We start from the raw sequence: 22,634 nt of genomic DNA, 5'->3' as shown, positions 1-22,634 counted from the left end.
GCCTGTGCCTGTAATCCTAGCTACTCAGAGGCTGAGGCAGGAGGATTGCTTGAGGTCAGGAATTCAAGACCAGCCTGGGCAACATAGTGAGACCTCATCTCAAAAAATATTTGTTTAATGATCTCAAATAAATGACCTATCTTTCCACTTTAAAGAACTAGAAAAAGAAGAGTGTACAAAACCAAAAGCAAGCAGACAGAATGATTAGGTTAGGGATAAATGAAAATGAAGAGTAGCAAAATGACAGAATAAATAAAACCAAAAATTTATTTTTTGAAAACATAAAATTGACAAACATTTAGCTAGAATGGCCAAGTTAAAAACAAGACTTAACATACTATAATTGCTAATAAAAGTGAGGACATTATTACTAGCGTTACATAATTAAAAGGAAATATAAGAGAATTCTACAACCCCATGTATTTCAACAAATTAGGTAACCTAGATGAAATGGAGAAATTCCTAAAGACATACAAATTACCAAAGCTGACTGAAGAATAAACAGAAAATCTAAATAGACTATAGCAAGTATAATAAAAATAATTAGTAATTTTTTTTTTTTTTAAGAGACAGAGAGTTGCTCTGTCCCCCAGGCTGGAGTGCAGTGGTGTGATCTCAGCTTACTACAAACTCCGCCTCCCGGGTTCATGCCATTCTCCTGCCTCAGCCTCCCAAGTAACTGGGACTACAGGCGCCTGCAGCACGTCTGGCTAATTTTTTGTGTTTTTAGTAGCGATGGGGTTTCACGGTGTTAGCCAGGATGGTCTCGATCTCCTGACATCATGATCTGCCAGCCTCAGCCTCCCAAAGTGCTGGGATTACAGGCGTGAGCCACCGCACTTGACCAAATCAGTAATGTTTAAAAAACTCCCTACAAAAAAAAAAGCCCAGGACCAGTTGACTTCACTGATGAATTGTATAAAATGTTGAAAGAATTAACACCAATTATTCTCAAATCTTTCAAAAGGAACAATTCCTAACTCATTCTGTGGGGCCAGTATCATCCTGACACCAAAGCCAGACAGTGTCATCATGAGAAAAGGAAACCTCAGATCAATATCTCTTATGAATACAGATGCAGAAATCCTCAAAAAATACTACCCAACCAAATTCAATGCCTATTAGGGTTATACACTGTGACCAAATGAGAATGCTGGGGTGGTTCAACACATTAACATAAACCCCACTTGACCATTTCAATTGATACAGAAAAATCATTTTGTAAAATACAACACTATGTTGTGATAAAAACATTAAACAAACGAGGATAAAAGAATGTCCTCAATCTGATAAGCCTAAATGCCATCAGTGATAGACTACAGTAACTAAAACAGTATATTATAGGTACAAAAACAGACACATAGACCAATGGAACAGAACAGAAAACCCAGAAATAAGGCCACACACCTACAACCTGACAAAAACAAGCAATGAGGGACAGATTCCCTATTCAATAAATGGTGCTGGGATAACTGGCTAGCCATATGCAGAAAATTGAAACTGGACCCCTTCCTTACACCATATACAAATATTAACTCAAGTTGGATTAAAGACTTAAACACAAAACCCAGAACTATAAAACCCTGGAAGACAACCTAGGCAGTACCATTCTTGAGACAGGAACAAACAAATATTTCATGATGAAGACATCAAAAGCAATTGCAACAAAAGCAAAAATTGACAAATGGAATCTAACTAAACTGAAGAGCTTCTGCACAGCAAAAGAAACTATCCCCAGAGTAAACAGACAACCTACAGAATGGAAGAAATTTTTTGCAAACTATGCGTCTGACAAAAGATCTAATATCCAGCATCTATAAGGAACTGAAACAAATTTACAAGAGAAAAACAACCCCATTAAAAAGCAGGCAAAGGACATGAACAGATACTTTTCAAAAGAAGACATACATGCAGCCAAGCATATGAAAAAAGAAACGCTCAGCATCAGTAATCATTAGAGGAATGCAAATCAAAACCATAGTGAGGTGCCATCTCACACTAGTCAGAATGGCTGTTGCTAAACAGTCAAAAGAATAACAGATGCTGGGAAGTTACAGAGAAAAAGGAATGCTTATACACTGTTGGTGGAAGTGTAAATTAGTTCAACCATGTGGAAAGCAGTGTGGCAATTCGTCATAGACCTAAAAACAGAAATACCACTGGACCCAGCAATTCCATTGCTGAGTATATACCCAAAGGAATATAAATCACTCTATCATAAAGACACATGCACGTGTATGTTCATTGCAGCACTATTCACAGTAGCAAAGACATGGAATCAACTTAAATACCATCAGTGTTGGGCTGGATAAAGAAAATGTAGTACGGCCGGGCGCGGTGGCTCAAGCCTGTAATCCCAGCACTTTGGGAGGCCAAGGCGGGCGGATCACAAGGTCAGGAGATCGAGACCACAGTGAAACCCCGTCTCTACTAAAAATACAAAAAATTAGCCGGGCGCGGTGGCGGGCGCCTGTAGTCCCAGCTACTCAGGAGGCTGAGGCAGGAGAATGGCGGGAACCCCGGAGGCGGAGCTTGCAGTGAGCTGAGATCGCGCCGCTGCACTCCAGCCTGGGCAACAGCCTGAGACTCCGTCTCAAAAAAAAAAAAAAAAAAAAGAAAATGTAGTACGTACACACCATGGAATACTATGAAGCCATGAAAAGAATGAGATCATATCCTTTGCAGAAACATGGATGGAGCTGGAAACCATTATCCTCAGCAAACTAACAAAGAAACAGAAAACCAAATACCTCATGTTCTCACTTATAAGTGGGAGGTAAATGATGAGAACACATGGACACGGGAGAACACACACTGGGACCTATCAGAGGGTAGAGGGTAAGAAGAGGGAGAGGATCAGAAGTGGCTAATGGGTACTAGGCTTAACACCTGGGTGATGATACAACAAACCCTCATGACACAAGTTTACCTATATGACAACTCTGCATATGTACCCCTGAACTTAAAAGTTAAAAAATAAAGATATTAAGAGCAGGTAAAGTGGACATCCTTACAGTTTTCCCAATCTTGTTGGAAGTAATTCAGTTTTTCATCATTAAGTACAGTGTTGCTGTAGGTTTTTTTTAGATGATCTTTATCAAGTGAGGAAATTCCCGTATAATTCTATTTTTCTGAGCTTTTTTTTTTAAAAAAAATCATGAATAGTATTGGGTCTTGTCAATTGCTTTTTCTGTGTTTATCTACATGAATCTGTGATTTTTCCTCTTTACCATGTGAGTATGGTAGATTATATTGACTGATTTCTGTGCATTGAACCAGTCTTGCATCCCTGAAATAAACCTACTTTGTCATGGTATGTAATTATTTTTATATATTGCTGAATTTTATTTGCAATATATTTTTAAGGATTTTTAGATTTATATTCATGGAAGATATTGATCTTTAATTTTAACTTTTTCATGCTGTTTTTGTCAGGTGTTTGTATCAGGGTAATACTAGCTTCATGAAATAAATAGCAAAGTGTCTCTTCCTTCTATAAAGAGGTTAAGTATAATTACTGTTAGTTCTTTTTTAAACATGTGGTAGAATTCTTCAATGAAGCCTTCAGAGCTTAGAGATTCATTTTGGGGGGAGTTTTTAAGCTACTAATTAAATGGCATTAATAGTTACAGGCTTTTAAAATTATGTATTTCATAATGAGCAAGTTATGGTAATTACTGAGTTTTTTTGAGGAATTACTCCATTTCATCTAGGTTTTAAAATTCATGCATGTAAAATTATTTGTAATATTCCCTATTATCTTTTTGATACCTGCAGTGTCTGCAGTGTATACAGTTATTTGTAATTTGTGTTTTCTCGCTCCTTTTCTTTGTCAGTCTGGCTGGAGATTTTTCAATGTTATTGATTGATATTTTCAAAGAACCAGCTCTTTGCTCTTTGATTTTCTCATCTATTTTTCAATTTCATTGGTTTTTGCTCTTTATTTCATTTATTATGCTTGCTTCAGGTTTTCTTTGCTCTTCTTTTTCTAGATTCTTGGGGTGGGACCATAGACTATGAGTTTGATACTTTTTTAATGTGTATGTTTAGTGCTATAAATTTCTCTTCCAATACTGCTTTAGCTGTGTTTGACAAATCTTGATACCTTTATTTCCATTTTCTTTCAGTTCAATGTATTTCTATTTCTTTTTTTTCTTTTCTTTTCTTTTTTTTTTTTTTTTTTTGTGTGTGTGTGTATTTCCATTTCTATTGAAACTTTATCTTTGATCCATGGTTTATTTAGAATTGTGCTGTTCAGTTTCCAAATGTTTAGATATTTTCCTATTTTCTTTGTGTTATATATTTCGAGTTTAAGTCCATTCTGGTTGGAGAACAAACTCTGTATGATTTCATTTTTTAAGAATTTGTGGAGATCATTTTATGTCCCAAAAAAATGGTCTATCTTGGTGCACTGTCTGTGGGCACTATAAAAGAATGTGTCATCTACCATTGTTGGGTGGAGTGTGCAATAAATGTTGAATAGGTAATGTTGGTTGATAGTGTTACTGAGTTCTCCTATATTATCGTTGATTTTCTGCCTGGCCTTTTTATCAGTTGTTAAGACATGGGTGTTTAGGTCTCTATCTATAATTGTGGATTTGTCTGCTTTTTCTGTTCTATCAGTTTTGGGTTCACATATGTTGCAATTGAGTTGTTTGATTTATACATATTTAGGACTGATGTGTTTTCTTGCTGGATTAACCCTCTTATCATACAATGTTCATTTCTGTCTTTGGTAAACTTCTTTGTTATGGAGTCTACTTTATCTGATATTAGCATAGCTATTTCTGCTTTTCTTTGATTAATGTTTGCATAGTACATATATTTCATTTTTTATTTTCAGTTGGGTTATGTTACTATATTTGAAGTGTATTTCTTGTAGGCAGTGTAGGTCATAGTTTTTAATCTACTTGCTAATTCAAAACAAATGTGCTGTTCAGTTTCCAAATGTTTGGATACTTTCCTGTTTTCTTTGTGTTGTGTATTTCTAGTTTAAGTCCATTCTGGTTGGAGAACAAACTCTGTATGATTTCATTTTTTAAGAATTTGTGGAGATCATTTTATGTCCCAGAAAAATGGTCTATCTTGGTGCACTCTCTGTGGGCACTATAAAAGAATGGATCACTTGAGCTCAGGAGTTCCAGACCAGCGTGGCCAACATGATGAAACCCCATCTCTATTAAAATACAAAAATTAGCCGGGTGTGGTGGCACACACCTGTAGTCCCAATTACTTGGGAGGTTGAGGTGGGAGAATCACTTGAACCCTGGAGGCGAAGGTTACAATGAGCTGAGATGGTGCCACTGCACTTCAGCCTGGATGACAGAGCAAGACTCTGTCTCAAAAAGAAAAATTAGTTATTATGTTTTTCAGTTGTACAATTTCTATTTGATTCTTCTTTATTTCTTCTATTTCTTTGCCAAGGCTTTCTTTTTTTTTTTTTTTTTTTTTTTTTTTTTTTGCTGAAGCTCTATTTTTTCATTGATTTCAAGTGATCTTAATTGCTCATTGAAACATTTTTATGATGGCTAATTTAAAATATTTGTCAGATAATTTCATCATCTCAATTTTGGCATGTATTGTCTTTTTAAATTCATTTCGAGATCTTCCTGTTTGTTTCTGATTATAAGTAGTTTTCTATTGAACTCTGGACATTTTGGGTGCTATTATGTATTATGAGCCTCTGGATAATATTTACACCTTTGTTTCAGCTAGCTGTTACTGACACCGTTCTGGCAGGAGAAAAGGGGCTGCTGCTTTGTTACTTTCAGATGGGGTTAGAAGTCCAGGTTCCCTACTCAGCCTCTATTGACTCCTGAGATGGGAGAGGGTAGAAAGTTTCTTGTTATTGCTTGATAGGGGGTGGGAGTTCAGATTCCCCACTAAGCCTTTATTGATACTTTCCTGAATGGGAGGGATAGCGGCACTTCATTACTGCTCCCCATGTGGCCTCTTTACCCAGGAAAATTATGAAAGTCTGAACTCAGTCTCTTTTGACACCATCTCAGCAGGAAGAGAAGGGGCACTTTATTATTGCCTGGCAAGGAAGGAAGTCTAGGTTCCTCACTCAGTCTTTGCTGGTGACACAGGATTCTTTGTGGGGGCCACTTCACCAGGCTCTGCCCATTCAGCCCAGCAGGCTATGCTTGGTTTGTGCTACTGGCCTGGTTCCCATATCCTGGGTAGAATGGTGAGGGGTGTGTGGGCAAGTGGGTGTGAGGTCTGACCACAGTGCACAGCCAGGCACACAGGCTGCTGCAGTGGGGCCGGGCAGGCAGCTCCAGATGCCAGCACAGATGCCTCCTTCATGTGAGGCTGCAGCTGGACCAGGCATACCACAAGTAGCTTCTGCCTTAAGTGCCCTCGCTGGGTGAGGGGAGTATGGTAGCACCCAAAAACTCAGAGATGCCAGCAACCAGAAAAAGCCCCGGGAGGGTGTTATAGCTTTGTCACCACTCTGGCTCAGGAAGCCTGGGGGTCTGGGTCCCCAGAAGGATCACAGCTCTTCTTTCCCATGGTCCAGTGAACAAGAGCATGTCATTGCCCACAGCTCAGTGAGCTGGTCAGGGATGCGTGACACCCGTCTTTTGGCAGGTCCCAGGATTTTGTCCTGTGTCCGAGAAGAATGAGGTTATGTAGACAATCAGAGACTGAACAAGGCAGAGAAGAGTTTTACTGAGTGACAAAACAGCTCTCAGCAGAGAGGGGACCCTAAGTGGGTACCCCCTACCCAAAGCTGGGTAGTCCAAAAGTGTGGCTGAGTCCAGGGTTTTTATGGGCTCGGAATGGGGGAATGCATGCTGATTGGTCAAAAAGCACCATTCAGTTGGCTGAAAGGCATGGAGGAAGTTCTCACTAAAGCTGGGGACTTTACCCAGAACTGGCAGCTTGGTTTTCAGGCTTTAATTTGTCTTTGGTTTGAAGGTTGGGTTTCACCAGGGACCCACCCCTATCTGCCTAGGAATTTGTCTCCCTCCTGCTGCTGTCACTGGTACAGGTAGGCATAGGGCTATGGTTTTATCTGTGGTATTCAGCTGTTACAGAGAGGTTATGACCTACAGTTTTCTGTCTTGTTAGGCTGCGCCTTTCCTGACTCTCAGGCTAGACAGATCAGGGATTTGTTGATGCTTTTTTTTTTTTTTTTTTTGCTTCTGTAGGTGTTTCTGGGCTATATGAGGCAAAAAGAAAAACAGAGAAACTCACCACATTGTTTTTCCTTGGATCCCATGATGCCCAGATGGTCTGCTTTTTCCTTTTACCTTTCAGAAGGTGTTTTTACTATACGTAAAATCCAGGGTTTTCGTGTACCAAGTAGAGGAATAAGGAAAAATACACCAACTCCATCTTTCCGGAAGAATAGAGCCAATCTGCATGTATTCATTGTTCTTATTCATGCTTAGCTTTCTCTACTGCAGATTCATATGGTATGATGAAAACATAGTATTTTGGATACCAGTATTCTATAAAGGCTATTCTTTCATTGCAGGCCTCAAATAGACTTTCAGGAAATAGACTTTTACAATAACATTAGGAGGTAAGAGAATTGCTTCATGCCCATATGGCTGCCTGCGAGCACACATGTATGTTTACACAGAATCGTAGAAACTTCACCTTGAAGTAGGCTGAACACAGTGTGGTTGCTGAGCGTATTTTACAGTTTATCTGTAGGAGAGTAGAGGAGACCAGAGTAGCATTAAGGGAATGTAAACAGAGAGAAAAAATGTTGATTCAGACCCTGTCATGATAAGATCCTTGTGGAGAGAGTGGTATAAAATTCAGCAAGCTTTGTAAACATAAAATGAAAAAAAAAATAGTTTTTTAACTTAATAATTACTTTGAAAAGTTGTATAACTAAGACTAAAACTAAAAAGTTGTATAACTAAGACTAAAACTCACAAAAACCAGTAGAAGACTTCTACATAGCAACAGTGGAGTAATATGTAGTTGTGCTTCTATTTTTCAGTATGACTAACTTGTATTATCTTTTCTTTATGAAAATCTGGTTTAGAAGTTTTCAGTTCCAGAGATGTAGCAGACTAGATAATCTCAAAACTTTTCCACCTGCTAAAAGTATCAAAAAAATGATAGGTTGTAAAATTCCTCTTAGATACATGTTTGAGCATAATAATAAAGTTAGAAAATTTCCGAGGGCTAGAAAGAAAGAGGGAGCAGTAAACAGCAAAACCCAGTATCACTGCCTGGGAAGAATGGGGTGGGTGGTGGGTCGGGGCTGTGAGTCTCAGTAACATAGGGGCTGACATTTTAAAATCTATGCCAGGCTAGGTGATGAAGTGTTAGTCCTACAGAAGCAGAAAAAGGTTTCAACTAAGACTTCCACATAAAGCTGGAGCCCTGAAGGTCTGCCCATCAGTGAAGACGTGAAACACCCAACACAGAGAAGGAACAAGGAATCTCAACTGGTCAGAGAGAGGGAAGAGTGGGAACAAGTCTCCATTGTGAATGGACATTACTAATCTTTTGTCACATGTGGGCTTGGAGTTCAAAACTATACTACTCATATTTGGAAATTGTCACGTTGAGAAGTTAACACAAAAATGGTACTGGTGTGTAATACCCCTAGAGTTGCTGATGAAGCCAATGTAAAATTACTCTTAAAGGACATGACATGTCTTCAACTAATTCCACAATAAAAACTGACTGGAAAGGAGCTCCCAATCCAGTACTACACAATACAAAAGAAAAATACTCATCATGAACAAGAACCAGGAAATAAAATAAATAGCAGATTTTGACTATCCAAAACTAAAGATAAGTAAAGAAATAATCATATATATATTTAGAATAAAATTTGTATAAGAAGAAATAAAACTAAAAGGCCAAGATGTTATGAAAAAATGACAAATTGGAACAAATGGCTTATAAAAATCAGTGCATATAGTCATTAAAATGTATAGTGTAATAGACAAATAGTAAATTAAACACAGCTAAACTAGAAAGCACTCGATCTAAGAAAACTGGCCAGAATGCAGCAGAGAAAGATAAAGAATGGGAAATATTCCAGGGAAGGTAAGAGACTTAGAGGACAAAATGAAAGATGTCAACTAGAAATCTAGAAGTTCCTGGAAGAAGGCATAAAACAAATAGGGAGAAGCACAATTTTAAGAGAAAATAATAGAAAATTTTTAAAATTGATGAAAGACATAAATCCTCAGATTTACGAATCTAAGTCATGACCATAACAAACTAAAATAAATTCACATTTCTACACAAAATAGTGAGGTTTCAGAGCACTAATATCAAAAAAGATCTTAAAAGCATTCAGAAGCAACAGAAAGAATGCATACTCATTAATAACAGTATGTATGACCAATAGAAGAATTCTACACAGCAGCAATGGAGTAATATGTCATTGTACTCTTATTTTTCAGTGTGGTTAACTTGTATTAGCTCTCTTTTCTCTCCCCCACTCTCATTCTCTCTCCCTGCCTCTCTTTCTTCCTTCACCTTTTTTCCCTTTTTTAAAAAAATCATTCTCATCAAATATGTGTATTTTTGTATGTTTGGGTATTTATTTAACTACTGATTCTACTTGTTTAACAATTACAGGGCTATTCTTCTTTTCTTTTTCTTTTTCTTTTTTTTTTTTTTTCTGTTGAGACAGAGTCTTGCTCTGTCTCCCAGGCTGGAGTGCAGTGGCACAATCTTGGCTCACTGCAGCCTCTGCCTCCCAGGTTCAAGCGATTCTCCTGCCTCCGCCTTCTGAATAGCTGGGATTACAAGGGTGTGCCACTACATTCAGCTAATTTTCGTATTTTTAGTAGGGACAGGCATTTCACTATGTTGGCCAGGCTGGTCTCGAAACTGCTGACCTCAAATGATCCACCCACCTCAGCCTCCCAAATTGCTGAGATTACAGGCATGAGCCACCGTGCCCAGCCTCTTCTTTTGTTTTTATTCTGGAGTTACTTTTAGTATGTTACATCTTTATAGGAGTTTACCTATTTCATTTATGTTTTCAAATTTATTGGCACAAAATTGTTCATAGTATTGTCTTATGATTTCTGATTCTGTAGTATTGTCTTTATAATTTTGTAATCAGACTATAGTGTAATGTGTTTAAAAATCAAAGAAACAATACAATTAGAAAGCGTAATAATATAAACTATGAAGATGGAATATGACCAAATACATCTGCCTGGACACCCAGCGAAAAGACATTCCTTAAAGATGTGACTTGGAAAAGCTGAAAATCAAAGAATAAGTGAAAGCATTAGGCAAGTGCAAACAAATTAAAGCTACTGTTGTGGCTTAATATTGAACACAGATGTATTTGGGGCAAAAACCATTAGGATTAAAAACATTTTACAATGTCAAAGACTAAAATTCACAATGAAAATATAAGCTATGGATATCAATGCATTAAGTCACATAGTACAACTTATAAGGAAAAAAAAGAAAATTTTATTTAAAAACTAGAAACACAGTAGTGGTAGAAAATGTGACTCACTTTTCTTAGTTCATGACCCATCAAGTGATCAAAAATTAGATAAGGATACAGGAGAAATAACATAACAATGTAACTTCAATATATATTACAGAATATATACACACATGCATGTATACACACATGCACAAACACACATACATATAGAAAAAGAAAAAAAACCTTTTCAGGTGCCCATGGAATATGAAGAAACACTGATTATATATTAGACAATTAAAAAGGAGCTTTCATAATTCTTACAAACTACAATAGTAGTTCAATTTCTAGTAATGACATGCTGGGTATTTATAACCAATTGTCCCTAGTGAGGGCAACTAAAGAAAACTGGGTAAGATATGAAGAAAAGGGCCAGGCACAGTGGCTCATGCCTATAATCCCAGCACTTTGGGAGGCCGAGGTGGGTGGATCACCTGAAGTCAGGAGTTCGAGACCAGCCTGGCCAACATGGTGAAACCCTGTCCCTACTAAAAATACAGAAATTAGGTGGGAGTGGTGGTGCATGCCTGTGATCCCAGCTACTCGGGAGGCTGAGGCAGGGGAATCACTTGAACCCAGGAGGCGGAGGTTGCAGTGAGCCAAGATTGCGCCACTGCACTCCCGCCTGGGCGACAGTCAGACTGTCTCAAAAAACAAACAAACAAAAACAAAACAACAACAACAAAAAAGAAATATAAAGAAAAGAACCAACAAAACTTTCTTAAAACTCAAAGTTGTTGGTTGCTCAAAATCTTCAAAGTACTGAAAATTCAGATCAAAATCCAGTAGAAGGAAAGCACCCAACGCTCATAGCCATTTTTATTCAAGATCATTTGCCAAACCTGAAAAAAGAAACAGCCAAACTGAGCTATGCTTTGTGGTCTTGTAGGGCAAATGTATGAAAAGTCAAAACTCAGGCCTAGTAAGACTGGAGGTCACCTGAAGGGCCTGGCCCCAGGCAGTGCCCACCCTGACGGGTGTACGGCAGTATGTCCTCAGGAAATGTCTCATGCCAAATCATTCTGATGTTGCATGGCGACAGCAGAGTGCCACTGGCTTTGCAAGAGCTAATACGATTGTTAGTGGCAGCAGCAATGAAAGGTGGAAAAACAAACCCAGGTGTACCTTGTGCATATAATCAATTTTAAAGGAAACAGTGCCCCTGTATTTAAACTCTGGCTGCCTTCTCATTGTCCAGATTTCTTTAAGGTTGCCCTGCCTATGAATAGAATCACAGTCTATTTTTAGCTCCATCTTGGATTTGCTATATGAACAGACCCCCACCAAACTTCTCACTCTGGCCAGCAACATTTCCTCACCAAAAAAATGAGACAACTTTTACCATAGACTGTGTGTACTGACAAAGGGGAATTTGAAGCATTGTCAATAAAGAAAATTACTTTTAAATTACTTAAGTTGCTCAGATGAAACTGAGACAGAAGGTCTAGACCTAGAGAGACTGACCAGGGGGTGGGAAGGCCAAGTTTGAAGGGAAGAAGACAGCTCTGCTCTCTGCATTTTATATTAACATAAAAGAGGGGTATTTCTCAGTAAGTCAACTTCCCTGGAGAGTCCCGTTACACCGCTCTTGTTCTGTAGTGCTCAGGACACCATTGCCCAGCAATGCACAGTGACTTTGTCAGGCAAATGCTAGGAAGAGCATGCATGCAGACACATGCCTAATGTGTACCAGGATTGCATGTTCCCACTGAGATTGGGAAGTGAGCTATAAGCCCTGTTTCCTCTTTGAGCTACAGAGCTGATGTTCATTTGATTGGACAGTTAAGGCAGAAATCCAATTACTGAGCTAATTAGCACCTTTGAGGGGTAAGCACCAAATTTACAGAAGGAAAGCACTGGAGAAAACTCAAATTACCCAGCGTGGCTGACATTCCACCCTCTTAAAGAATATGTGGAGAGCCAGAGGTCCTAGGGGTACACAGGCAGCTTAGCTTAGTTATTGCTCATCAGAATTTAGACTGTGTTCTACAGGCTTCTGAAAAGATAGCTTTCCAGTGAACATAGTTTTAGAAGATGTTTTAGTTCCCTAAGGAGTTTAGCAAATGACTTTCTTGTGTCTTAATCCTCCTTTAAAAATTGTTTATTCTGCTGCTTGAGAATTCCATTTGTGGTAGGTCTTAAGGTGAAATTAAAATTCCATTTAGGGACTATGCAGACATGGGATTTCAGCCTTCATTAGAAAGAATTTTGTTGTTTGCTCTATTTTCTGCTACCCTGAGATCTTTTATTTTTGAAAGCTGCTGTGGGAGTATTTGTGAGGAAAACTGAAGCTGTGATAGAACAGCATGCTGGGGTTCACAGCCTTTCTGAAATGTAACACGGTGTTTCTTCTTTCCAGCCCGTCCGTAGCATCACAGAACGCAACAGGATCTTGCCTAGATGGTTCTCAAATGTCTAAGACATACAGGAAAAGAAAGAATACTTTTTTTTTCTGAAGACAAGCCTTTTCATTTATTCAAATTATAGTTCCAACCAAATATCTTTTTATCTGTTTTGATTCCCAAAAGACAAGTTCAGAAAAGAAGGCTGCATTCTTAGGTTTCTTCTTAAGCACCATTTCTGACAAGTGCTTGTCATTTGTTAAATTATACAGAGTATGTCAATGATCATGTTTAAACATAAGCCACATATGCAGCGTTGACTGGCAGCTAGTCTTTCTTCTTAGCAAATATTATAGGGACAAAAACTTCAGAAGTAGCCTTATTTTTGACCATTCAATAATTTATTCTGCAAATATTTATTGAGTGACTACTATGTGCCAGTTGTGAGCAACAAACTTACTCTCATGGTACTTAGGGACTGATGTAAGAGTCAGATATAATCAGATAATTACACAAAGAGATGTATGATGTGGTGTAAAGTAAAGGCTCCTGAGCCAGCCTCCCTAGGTCATATTCTGGCTGTACCACCTGTTAGATCTGTGACCTTGAACACTCTACTTAATTTCTCTGTGCCTCTGCCTCATCCACTGTGAGAATGGGCATAAAACTACCTCAGAGGGTAGTTTTGAGGCAATAATAAGCTAATACATATAAAGTACTTAGAACAGGCACATGATACAAGCAAGTGCTACATAAATATTAGCTGTCATCGTTATGATTGACGTTAGCCTTGACAGGTGCTCCAAAAGAGAGGTACAGGTACAATGTGTGAAAGAGAACACGACAAAGGAATCTCACGCAGCACAGGAGTCAAGGCAGCTTCCCTGAGAAGGTGAAACTTGAGCTGAGACTTGAAGGATAAGAGGAATCAATGAGGAAAAATGAGTGGGAATGGAAAGGGATCCCTAAATAGAGGGAACATTTGCAAAGGCTACTGGAGAGGAAAGAGCAACAGGACCAAGAGGTCTGGGCATGTTGAAGGGGTGGAAAAGGAAAACCAACAGGATTGGAACAAAGAAAGCAAAGAGCAGAGTGACAGAAAAGGCAGGAACTGGCCAGGCGCGGTGGCTCACAACTGTTATCCCAGCACTTTGGGAGGCCAAGGCGGACCGAGACCATCCTGGCCAACATGGTAAAACCCCACCTCTACTAAAAATACAAAAATTAGCTGGATGTGTGGCGCGTGTCTGTAATCCCAGCTGCTCGGGAGGCTGAGGCAGGAGAATCGCTTGAACCCAGGAGGCGGAGGTTGCAGCGAGCCGAGATTGCACCACTGCGCTCAAGCCTGGAGACACAGCGAGGCTCCGTCTCAAAAAAGAAAAGAAAAAGAAAAAGTAGGAGCCGGATGTGTTCAAGACAAGGCTTTCTACAATTGTCAGTGGGACCTTCATTATGCCCAGATCTTCAAGTAAACCCTATGTGTGATACTGATGTATTTGTGGAAGTCCTTTCTTAATGGCTAATATATCAGATTTAACCATATGAAATTGCCATTTTGCAGGTGATAATAAACAGTTGACTGCCATCAATTTCATAGGCTTGATGTCAATTTCATGTTTCATTCTTTAAAGACCACCACTCAGTATTGGAAATATAAGGACAAAGGTAGGCTGGCATAGCCTCTCCAAGCAGAGCAGATCGGTGCACTTACAAAGGGTTTTGGGGATGTGTGGAGTTCAAGGACTAGTGAGGTTTTGGAGGCATACGCGGGTTGACAGCATCTGTATAGGAGGTTAGTTGAAAAGCCTGTTGTTCATCAGTTGCCCCTCAGAAGTCTGCAGTGAGTCAGCTAACTCTCAGAAGCCAGGATTGTCATGGACTGGCTGCCTTACAAAAGCTGCGCACTGAAGAGTGTTTCCATGATGGAATAGGTTCAAAGCTGGTTCTAGTGGCCACTTGTTACCATGGCTGCAGATGATCTGAGAGCTTTCATTCTCATGGTTCAACCTAAGAAAGGTCTATAAGAGTATACCCAGCTCCTGAAAGCAGGTGGTGGAGATGTTGACTACTCACCACCATTTCCTGAAATCAATTTAAAGAGAAAGATACCTATTTGGACACTGTTCTCAAGTTCTGAAAGAGGGTGGCATTGTATTGGCAGGTTAAACACTTGGTTTTTGTTTTGTTTTTTTTTTAGGCAGATTCTCACTCTGTCATCCAGGCTGGAGCGCAGTGGTACAATCTCGGCTCACTGCGACCTTGGCCTCCTGGGTTCAAGCGATTCTCCTCCCTCAGCCTCCCAACTAGCTGAGATTATAGGAGTGTACCACCACACCTGGCTAATCTTTTTTGTATTTTTAGTAGAGGTGGGGTTTTGCACTGTTTGCCAGGCTGGTACCAAGCTCCTGACTTCAAATGATCTGCCTGCCTCAGCCTCCCAAAGTGTTGGGATTACAGGCATGAGCCACCATGTTCGGCCTAAATACTTGCTTTGATTTTGCAGATCTGGGGCTCCAAATTGATTAAGACACAAGGCCATTCTCTCCAAATCGGAGAGCTACTCATCTCTCCCCTCCATGTGTTTCTTGTACTGTTCTCTCTCTTTCTTGTCATGAGACTCCTCTCTTCCTGCAGTGTGGTAAAACTACAGCAATCGTCTTAACCTGTGAGCTCTATCGCATTTGCATTTTCCACTCATGCAGCTGGTTCTGTAAACCAACTCTTCCGCTTGGGGGGATCTAATCATGACCTTCTACCCTTTTGTGGCCTCTTCTAGTACAAGGCGTGTGGATAATTCCAACACAAGACTGGCAGTCCAAATTGAAAGAGATCCAGGTAAGAAGATCTCTTCTCTCTTTTTAAACTATTTATTGCTATATGGATGGATTTTCAAAAGGAAGAATTACTCACTCTGTACTCATTGTGGAGACAATGCACATCTTAGTAATATGCTGACTGTGGAATGAAACTGTGTAGGTAGACTGATCAAGCATCCTGATTTGGTCTGACAGTGTATTGCTCCACTGTTTAGAATTGATTAGGACCTTGCTCAGTATTGGATAACTCTGTTAATCAAGACATTTTAGTTTGTGTGTAGTAAACCTCAAACACAGACTATAAACCTTGAGATTCGTCTTTTAGGAAAAAAAAGTTCTTTGGAAAAACATCAGCATGATAATGTCCTTGAAGGCAAACCATTCCACGATCCAGGATCTAGAAGCTTTCAAAAACTTTGGTCAGCATTAAGCTATTTAAGGATTTACCTGCTAGAAGATTATTTTACTTTTTTCTTTCCATAATCAATCTCCTTTTTTAACCATTCTGTTTCTTCCTTCCTCATATTAGAATGCAAATTTTAACTGTTCTCTATTTTTATCCTCCTCACTCCCTTCTTTGTGCCCCCAAATCTGCCTAGGAACAATTATATCATGCTCATTATCTGTATTTGAATTGCATATACATGATTAATTCGAAATCAGAATTTGAAATTTGAGATACCTGGAGAGAGAGGCTTATTTTTTGTTGAACTTCATGTCAGTACAATGGGGGAGGAGAGGCACTGGTATCTCTGAGGTGCAGCCGTGGGACTGTGATGTTCCAAGCCTATTGATACGAGGCAGAGGGACAGTTTCCCAGGCACATTGTGCTGTTAGTGAATCATAATTGCTGTCTCATTTTAATCTAATTATGCAGATGTGTGGTCAGTGTGTTTTAAGAAGATGCCCTGAGTTGAATCTCTACTTTTAGTGATTTTAATTGTTTTGTTTTATTTAAACATTGAACAGTTTGAACAATTAAGCAAAGGCTAATTCTCTCATTCAGGCCTTTCCTTTCAAAGTGCCAGAGACTGAAAGTAATCTTTAATTAGTGTCTCAGAATGCATGCTGCTTCATCAGAGAAAATGAATACAGTGCAGGTCAAGGAGGCTTCGTCTGCACAGAAGATTAAGCATACTGATACTTTATTAGACTACATGGCATGACTCAGCCCACAGAACAGTTTCTTTCCATTAATCATAATTAGGTTATTGATTCAGCTTTCAACTGTCATGAGTGGCCAGCAAAGATATTCACAATTTGATAGTGTTATTCTGTAGATTTCTTAGAGGTGGATTGGTGATCTTCCTCGTATAAGTACACTTGGGGCGTATTCACCTCCTTGTACCACTCCCTGCCTTCCACACCCTGATTGTGCCCCGGTTCCCTTGGATACAAAGCAGAGATGCTCCGGTTAGATCTGCAGTCTTCATCCCTGTCCTCCCCGAATCTCCATCTCCACTCAAATAGACAATCCAGAAAGGAATGTTGAGTTTTGCTTTAGGCATTTCCTCTTTGGGACAACTATGCCTATGGCTTTCCAGAGCCATAATTTCCTCTCCTAAAGAAAAGCTACTCCTAAAATAAAAGTCATGAATGTGAACATTTTTCCTAGGCTTCTCCCAATGCTTACTCCACCCACAGGACCACAGACCAGGAAGACTTCCCATGTTATCCAATCTGCTCTTTAAAAAATCTTATATCCCTCATCTTGAGAGATCCCTTGAAAGGAGGAAAAAGAGTCAGAGCTCAGCAGGGAGGATATAGGAAATGTACTACGCACTCCTAATTTCACCCTTACTCAACATGCACCCCTGGCTTTCCACTGGGAAGCAAGGTATTCCATCATTCCATCTCCTTTGCAGCTTCCTCCTTCACCCTTCCTTGGATGTCATTATCCACCCAATTAAAATGGCCAAAGTTAAACAAACAAGCAACAATGGACAATTCCAAGTCCTGGCAAGGATGCAGAATTAGAGCTGTCAATCACTGCTGGGGAAATGCAGAAAGGTTACAGCCGCTTTGGAGAACAACAGTCCTGCTCCTAAGCATTTACTCAAGAGAAACGGGGAGAGTCATATTCACACAAACTCCTGTTCATGACTCTTGGTAGTGATTTTACCCATAATCACCAAAACTGGAAACAACCCAAGTGTCCTTCAGCAGATGAATGGACAAACAAACTGTAGCACATGCATACAGAGGGATACTACTCAAAGGTGAAACAGAACACACTCATATATACAGCAGATGAATGCATTATTCTAAGAGCTGGCTATATGACTATATGCATTTTTCAAGACTCATACACTAAAATGGGTGAATTTTACCCTACATAAATTATTCTTCAATAAACCTGAATTTTTAATGTATATAATTTAAGAACAAATGGTATCCATTTATATATAGTATAACAACTTATATGTTATATAATATGTAAAATATATATTTGTATATAACAAATACTAGCAATGATTGTTTGTGTTATATATTATAGCACATATATATAAAATGATGCTGCTTATTGCCTGTAAATTATACAGAGAGAATATAAAGGGAAAAAAATAGGAGGGTCCCATATAATCCACTGAAATGTGGGAAGAACAGATCTTTCCTCTTTTATGTATATAAAGAGTCTGATTTTGCCCTTAATCAGATGACAGCTCACTGTTTCCTAGGTCTGGGTACACAGCAAGAAGTAGGCATTCACTGATCATATTTCTTGTCTGCCTTTAGGGAATGATGACAACAATCGCAATTCCATTTTTTATGAACACTTGACAAGGACCCTCCAGGAGTCCCTCTGTGGAGACTTAGTTCTTGGTCGTTGGGGCAACTACAGCTCTGGCGATTGCTTTATTTTGGCTTCAGATGACCTCAATGCCTTTGTTCACCTGATTGAAATTGGAAATGGTCTTGTCACCTTTCAACTTCGAGGACTGGAATTCCGAGGTAAGAATTTCTTCATTGCGGAAACTGTTGACAGTTGGTTGCTTGAGTTAATTATCAAGCAAAACTTTAGGAAGAAGTCACTGTTAAACAGGAAAAACGTAATGTCTTCCTACTGAAAGAGAGCTTGCCACCACTACCTTGATATAAATAAACTACAGTCATCTGAAGGAATAAAAACATAAAACATAGAATGGCATGTAAACTTGTGGATTAGCAAACCATGACATTGGTTTATTAGCAAATCAGGATATTGATTTGGGAATAAATATCCCAACGCTTTTTTCCATTGGGAAAAGCTCAGAAGCCACAGGAGGTTGTGGGGAACATCGGGGCTCCAAACGGAGTCAGCCTGACCTTTTTCTGTGGGCCACAGGTGTTGGGATCTGCTGTGTGCAAATCATTTAAAGTCTTAGAGCTTTTCTCTCCTATCTGCAAAATAATAATAATGAGAATGGGTGCCTTATAATGTTACTGTGTGGTTTGAATGAGATCATGTAGAAGGCACTTCATGAATCCTCATTGCTTTGTGGTTATTGAGTCTGCCTGAATCTTGAAAGTAGAACCCCAGTTTTCCTGTGAATCAGGAGCTGGAGTTATGCGGGATTCAGAAAGTGGTATAAATGATGTACCTGTTGCCTTCTCCTGCGTTGTTTTCTGAACATCTCCTCTGTATCAGGCAGTGTTTTAATACTAGAGATACAATGGACACATGACATGAAAGAGTCTTATCCCGATGAAGCTTACCCCCAGTGAGAGACACCTAAAGTAAACAAGTAAACAAGCAAACAAACTTATTATAGCTTGGAGCAAGTGCTATGAAGGAAGTAAATAGGGTTCTGAAACCCAAAGTCACTGCAGAGGATGAGGGTGAGGAGGTGCCACGTTCAATGGGATGGTCAAGGAAGGCCTCGAGAGGAGACCAGGAGGAAGAAAGTCCCCAGTGCAGGAACTGATAACTGCTAAATGCATGAGTCAGGCAGCATCTCAGAGCATTCCTGGCATCTGGGAGGACTCAAGTGACTAGGGCTGACCAGCACTCGCAGCAACTTGACATGAGGCAGCAGGAAGCCCAGTAATGTGAGATCTCCCCGCCAGCGTCAGGGACTATATGTTATTCTCTATGTTACGGGGAACCATGTAGGGACTCTGGATGAGGGAATGGTTGACCCTCTCTACACTTTAAGAGATTGGTCTGGTGGCTGTGTGGAGAATGTACTGGGGGAAGACAAAAGTAGAAGCAGGGAAACCATTTAGGACTGCATTGTAGACACCCAAGCAGAAGATGACAACAGAGACACGGAAGTGCCCAGAGACTGGGAGGTGGAATCAGAAGGGCTAGCTGTTAGGGGTGAGTGAGAGGGGAGGCTCTGTGTGCCCCCCAAGTTTCTAGATCGAGTGTCTGCGTGGGCAGAGGTGTGTTTACTGAAACAGGAAAGCCTGAAAGAGGAATAGGACTTTTTGGTCTGGTAGTGGAAGCATTCAAGTGAATGTGCCAAGTAGCTAGTACGTACAGTCTGACAGTTATTCAGGAGATATTAATTTGGCACTGATTACATGTCATGCATTAATGTAGGTACCATGAATACAGAAGTGAAGCCCCCACCTTAAGATGCTGGGAGCCTCACAGAGAAGACAGGTATGGAAGGAGCTCATGTGAAATGAGTATCCCATGAAATGAGTATTATGACAGTGTCCTGCTTGGGCCACATTAGGGACCAGAGGAGAGGCACTGGTGTCAGGTTGGAGTCTGGGTCAGCTCAGTGGAGGAGAAAGAGGGGCAGCAGATGTGATGACAAGAAAGCACCAAGTCATCAGATGTAGTTCTCAGCAGGTAGTTTGGAAGTGATTATAGGTAATGCTAGAAAGGTGAGCAGGAGCCAGTTCATACCTGTTCAAACCCTTCACTGTGACAAAAGGACAATTGAACACCGTTGTCTAAAGATGATCAGTTATCTCGGTTCTTTGGATGAGAATTTCTAGCATTAGTTTTGTGAATATCCGTGCCTTTCCACATTCCTAAATAAATGTATACAAAATGTTTTTTTCTAGAGTGGTAGGTTCCGTGTTTTAGGTGTGCCTTCTGTGCACTTTTCTGAATTTTAAGAATCTAATTTAGAGGGCTTAGTTTGCAGAAGGTTATTGAGGAGGGGAATAGTGATAAAACTCTACAGAGTAATCACAGAAAGGATATTTCCCCTACATTTAGCACAGATGCCAGAAAATGTCATGAGAGATGGTGGAAATAAGTGCCTCCAGTGCAATAATACAATAGAACTGTGCTGCTCTCTGAATTTCTGAATCTCAGCTCTTTTGAGAGCTTTTCTTTCTTTTTTTTTCAGTGTATTCCTTTTTAAATATAATTTCAACTTTGATTTTAGATTCAGAGGGTACATGTGTAGGTTTGTTACATGGATCTATTGTGTGATGCTGAGATATGACGTATGATTTGTCCCATCACTGAGGTACAGCTCATAGTACTCAACAGGTTTTCAACCCTTGTCCCCTTTGCTACCTACCACGTCTACTAGTCCCCAGTGTCTATTGTTGCCTTCTTTATGTCCATTAGTACCAAATGTTTAGCTCCCATTTATAAGTGAGAACATCTGGTATTTGGTTTCCTATTCCTGCATTAATTTGCTTAGGAAAATGGCATCCAACTGCATCCACGTTGCTGCAAAGGACATTTTTTTAATGGCTACATAGTGTTCCATGGTGTGTGTGTACCCCCATTTTCTTTATCCAGTCTACTGTTGATGGGCACCTAGGTTGATTCCATGTCTTTGCTATTGTGAATAGTGCTGCAGTGAACATATGAGTGCATGTGTCTGTTTGGTAGGTATAACAATTTATTTTATTTGAGTATATATACCCAGTAATGGGATTGCTGAGTTGAAAGGTAGTTCTGTTTTAAAGTGCTTTGAGAAATCTCCAAACTGCTTTCCACAGTGGCTAGACTAATTTACATTCCCATCAACAGTATATAAATGTTCCCTTTTCTCTGCGGCCTCGCCAGCATCTGTTTTTTTGTTTGTTTGTTTGTTTGTTTGTTTTTTTAAATAATAGCTATTCTGATTAATGTGAGATGGTATCTCATTGTGTTTCTGATTTCATTTATCTGATGATTAGTGATGTTGAGCATTTTTTTTCGTGTGTTAGTCAGCTGCTTGTATGTCTTCTTTTGAGGAGTATCTGTTCATATCTTTTACCCATTTTTTAATGGGGTTATTTATTTTTTGCTTGTTTGATTGTTTAATTCCCTTATAGATTCTGGATATTAGACCTTTGTCAGTCACATAGTTTGGGAATATTATCTCCCAATCTGTAGGTTGTCTTTTATTCTATTGATAGTTTGTTTTTGTTTTTGTTTTTGTTTTTTTGTTTTGTTTTGTTTTGTTTTTTGCTATGCAGAAGATCTTTAGTTTAATTGGGTCTCATTTGCCAATTTTTGCTTTTTTTGCAATTGCTTTTGAAGACTTAGTCATAAATTCTTTCCTAAGGCCCAGGTCCAGAATAATGTTTTCTAGGTTTTCCTCCTATAGTTTGAGGTCTTACATTTAAATCTTTAATTGATCTTGGGTTAATTTTTGTATATGGTGAAAGGTAGGGGTCCAGTTTCATTCTTCTGCATATGGCTAGCCAGCTATCCCAGCACCATTTATTGAATAGGGAGCCCTTTCCCCATTGCTTATTTTTGTTGACTTTGTCAAAAATCAGATGGCTATAGGTGTGTGGCTTTTTATGGGTTTGCTATTCTGTTCCATTGGTCTATGTGACTGTTTTTGTACCAGTACCATGCTGTTTTGGTTACTATAGGCTTAGAGTATAGTTTGAAGTAGGGTAATTGATTCCTCTGGATTTGTTCCTTTTGTTTAGGATTGCTTTTGCTACTTGGGCTTTTTTTCGGTTCTATATGGATTTTAGAATAGTTTTTTTCTAGCTCTGGGAAAAATGACATTGGTAGTTTGATGGGAATAGAGTCTATAGCTGTATGGTCATTTTTTTTTATTATACTTTAAGTTCTGGGATACATGTGCAGAACGCACAGGTTTGTTACATAGGTATACACGTGCCATGGTGGTTTGC

At 39.4% G+C, this 22,634-nt stretch overlaps 1 protein-coding gene across 2 annotated transcripts in view; it reads left to right on the top strand.

The window, feature by feature from the left end:
* Positions 1-22,634, top strand: part of PCNX2 (pecanex 2) — a 309,611-nt gene that overhangs the window by 218,501 nt on the left and 68,476 nt on the right. For both annotated transcript variants that reach the window (XM_050769598.1, XM_050769591.1), the window contains exons 24-25: positions 15,560-15,618; positions 18,336-18,551. In XM_050769598.1, coding sequence (XP_050625555.1) covers positions 15,560-15,618; positions 18,336-18,551 — 275 coding nt within the window. The remainder of the gene's footprint in view (positions 1-15,559; positions 15,619-18,335; positions 18,552-22,634) is intronic.

Source organism: Macaca thibetana, chromosome 1 (assembly GCF_024542745.1).
Source record: "Macaca thibetana thibetana isolate TM-01 chromosome 1, ASM2454274v1, whole genome shotgun sequence".
NCBI classification, from domain to species: Eukaryota; Metazoa; Chordata; class Mammalia; order Primates; family Cercopithecidae; genus Macaca; species Macaca thibetana.
The sequence above is the reverse complement of the archived record's forward strand: the minus strand, read 5'-3'. Positions and strand labels throughout refer to the sequence as shown.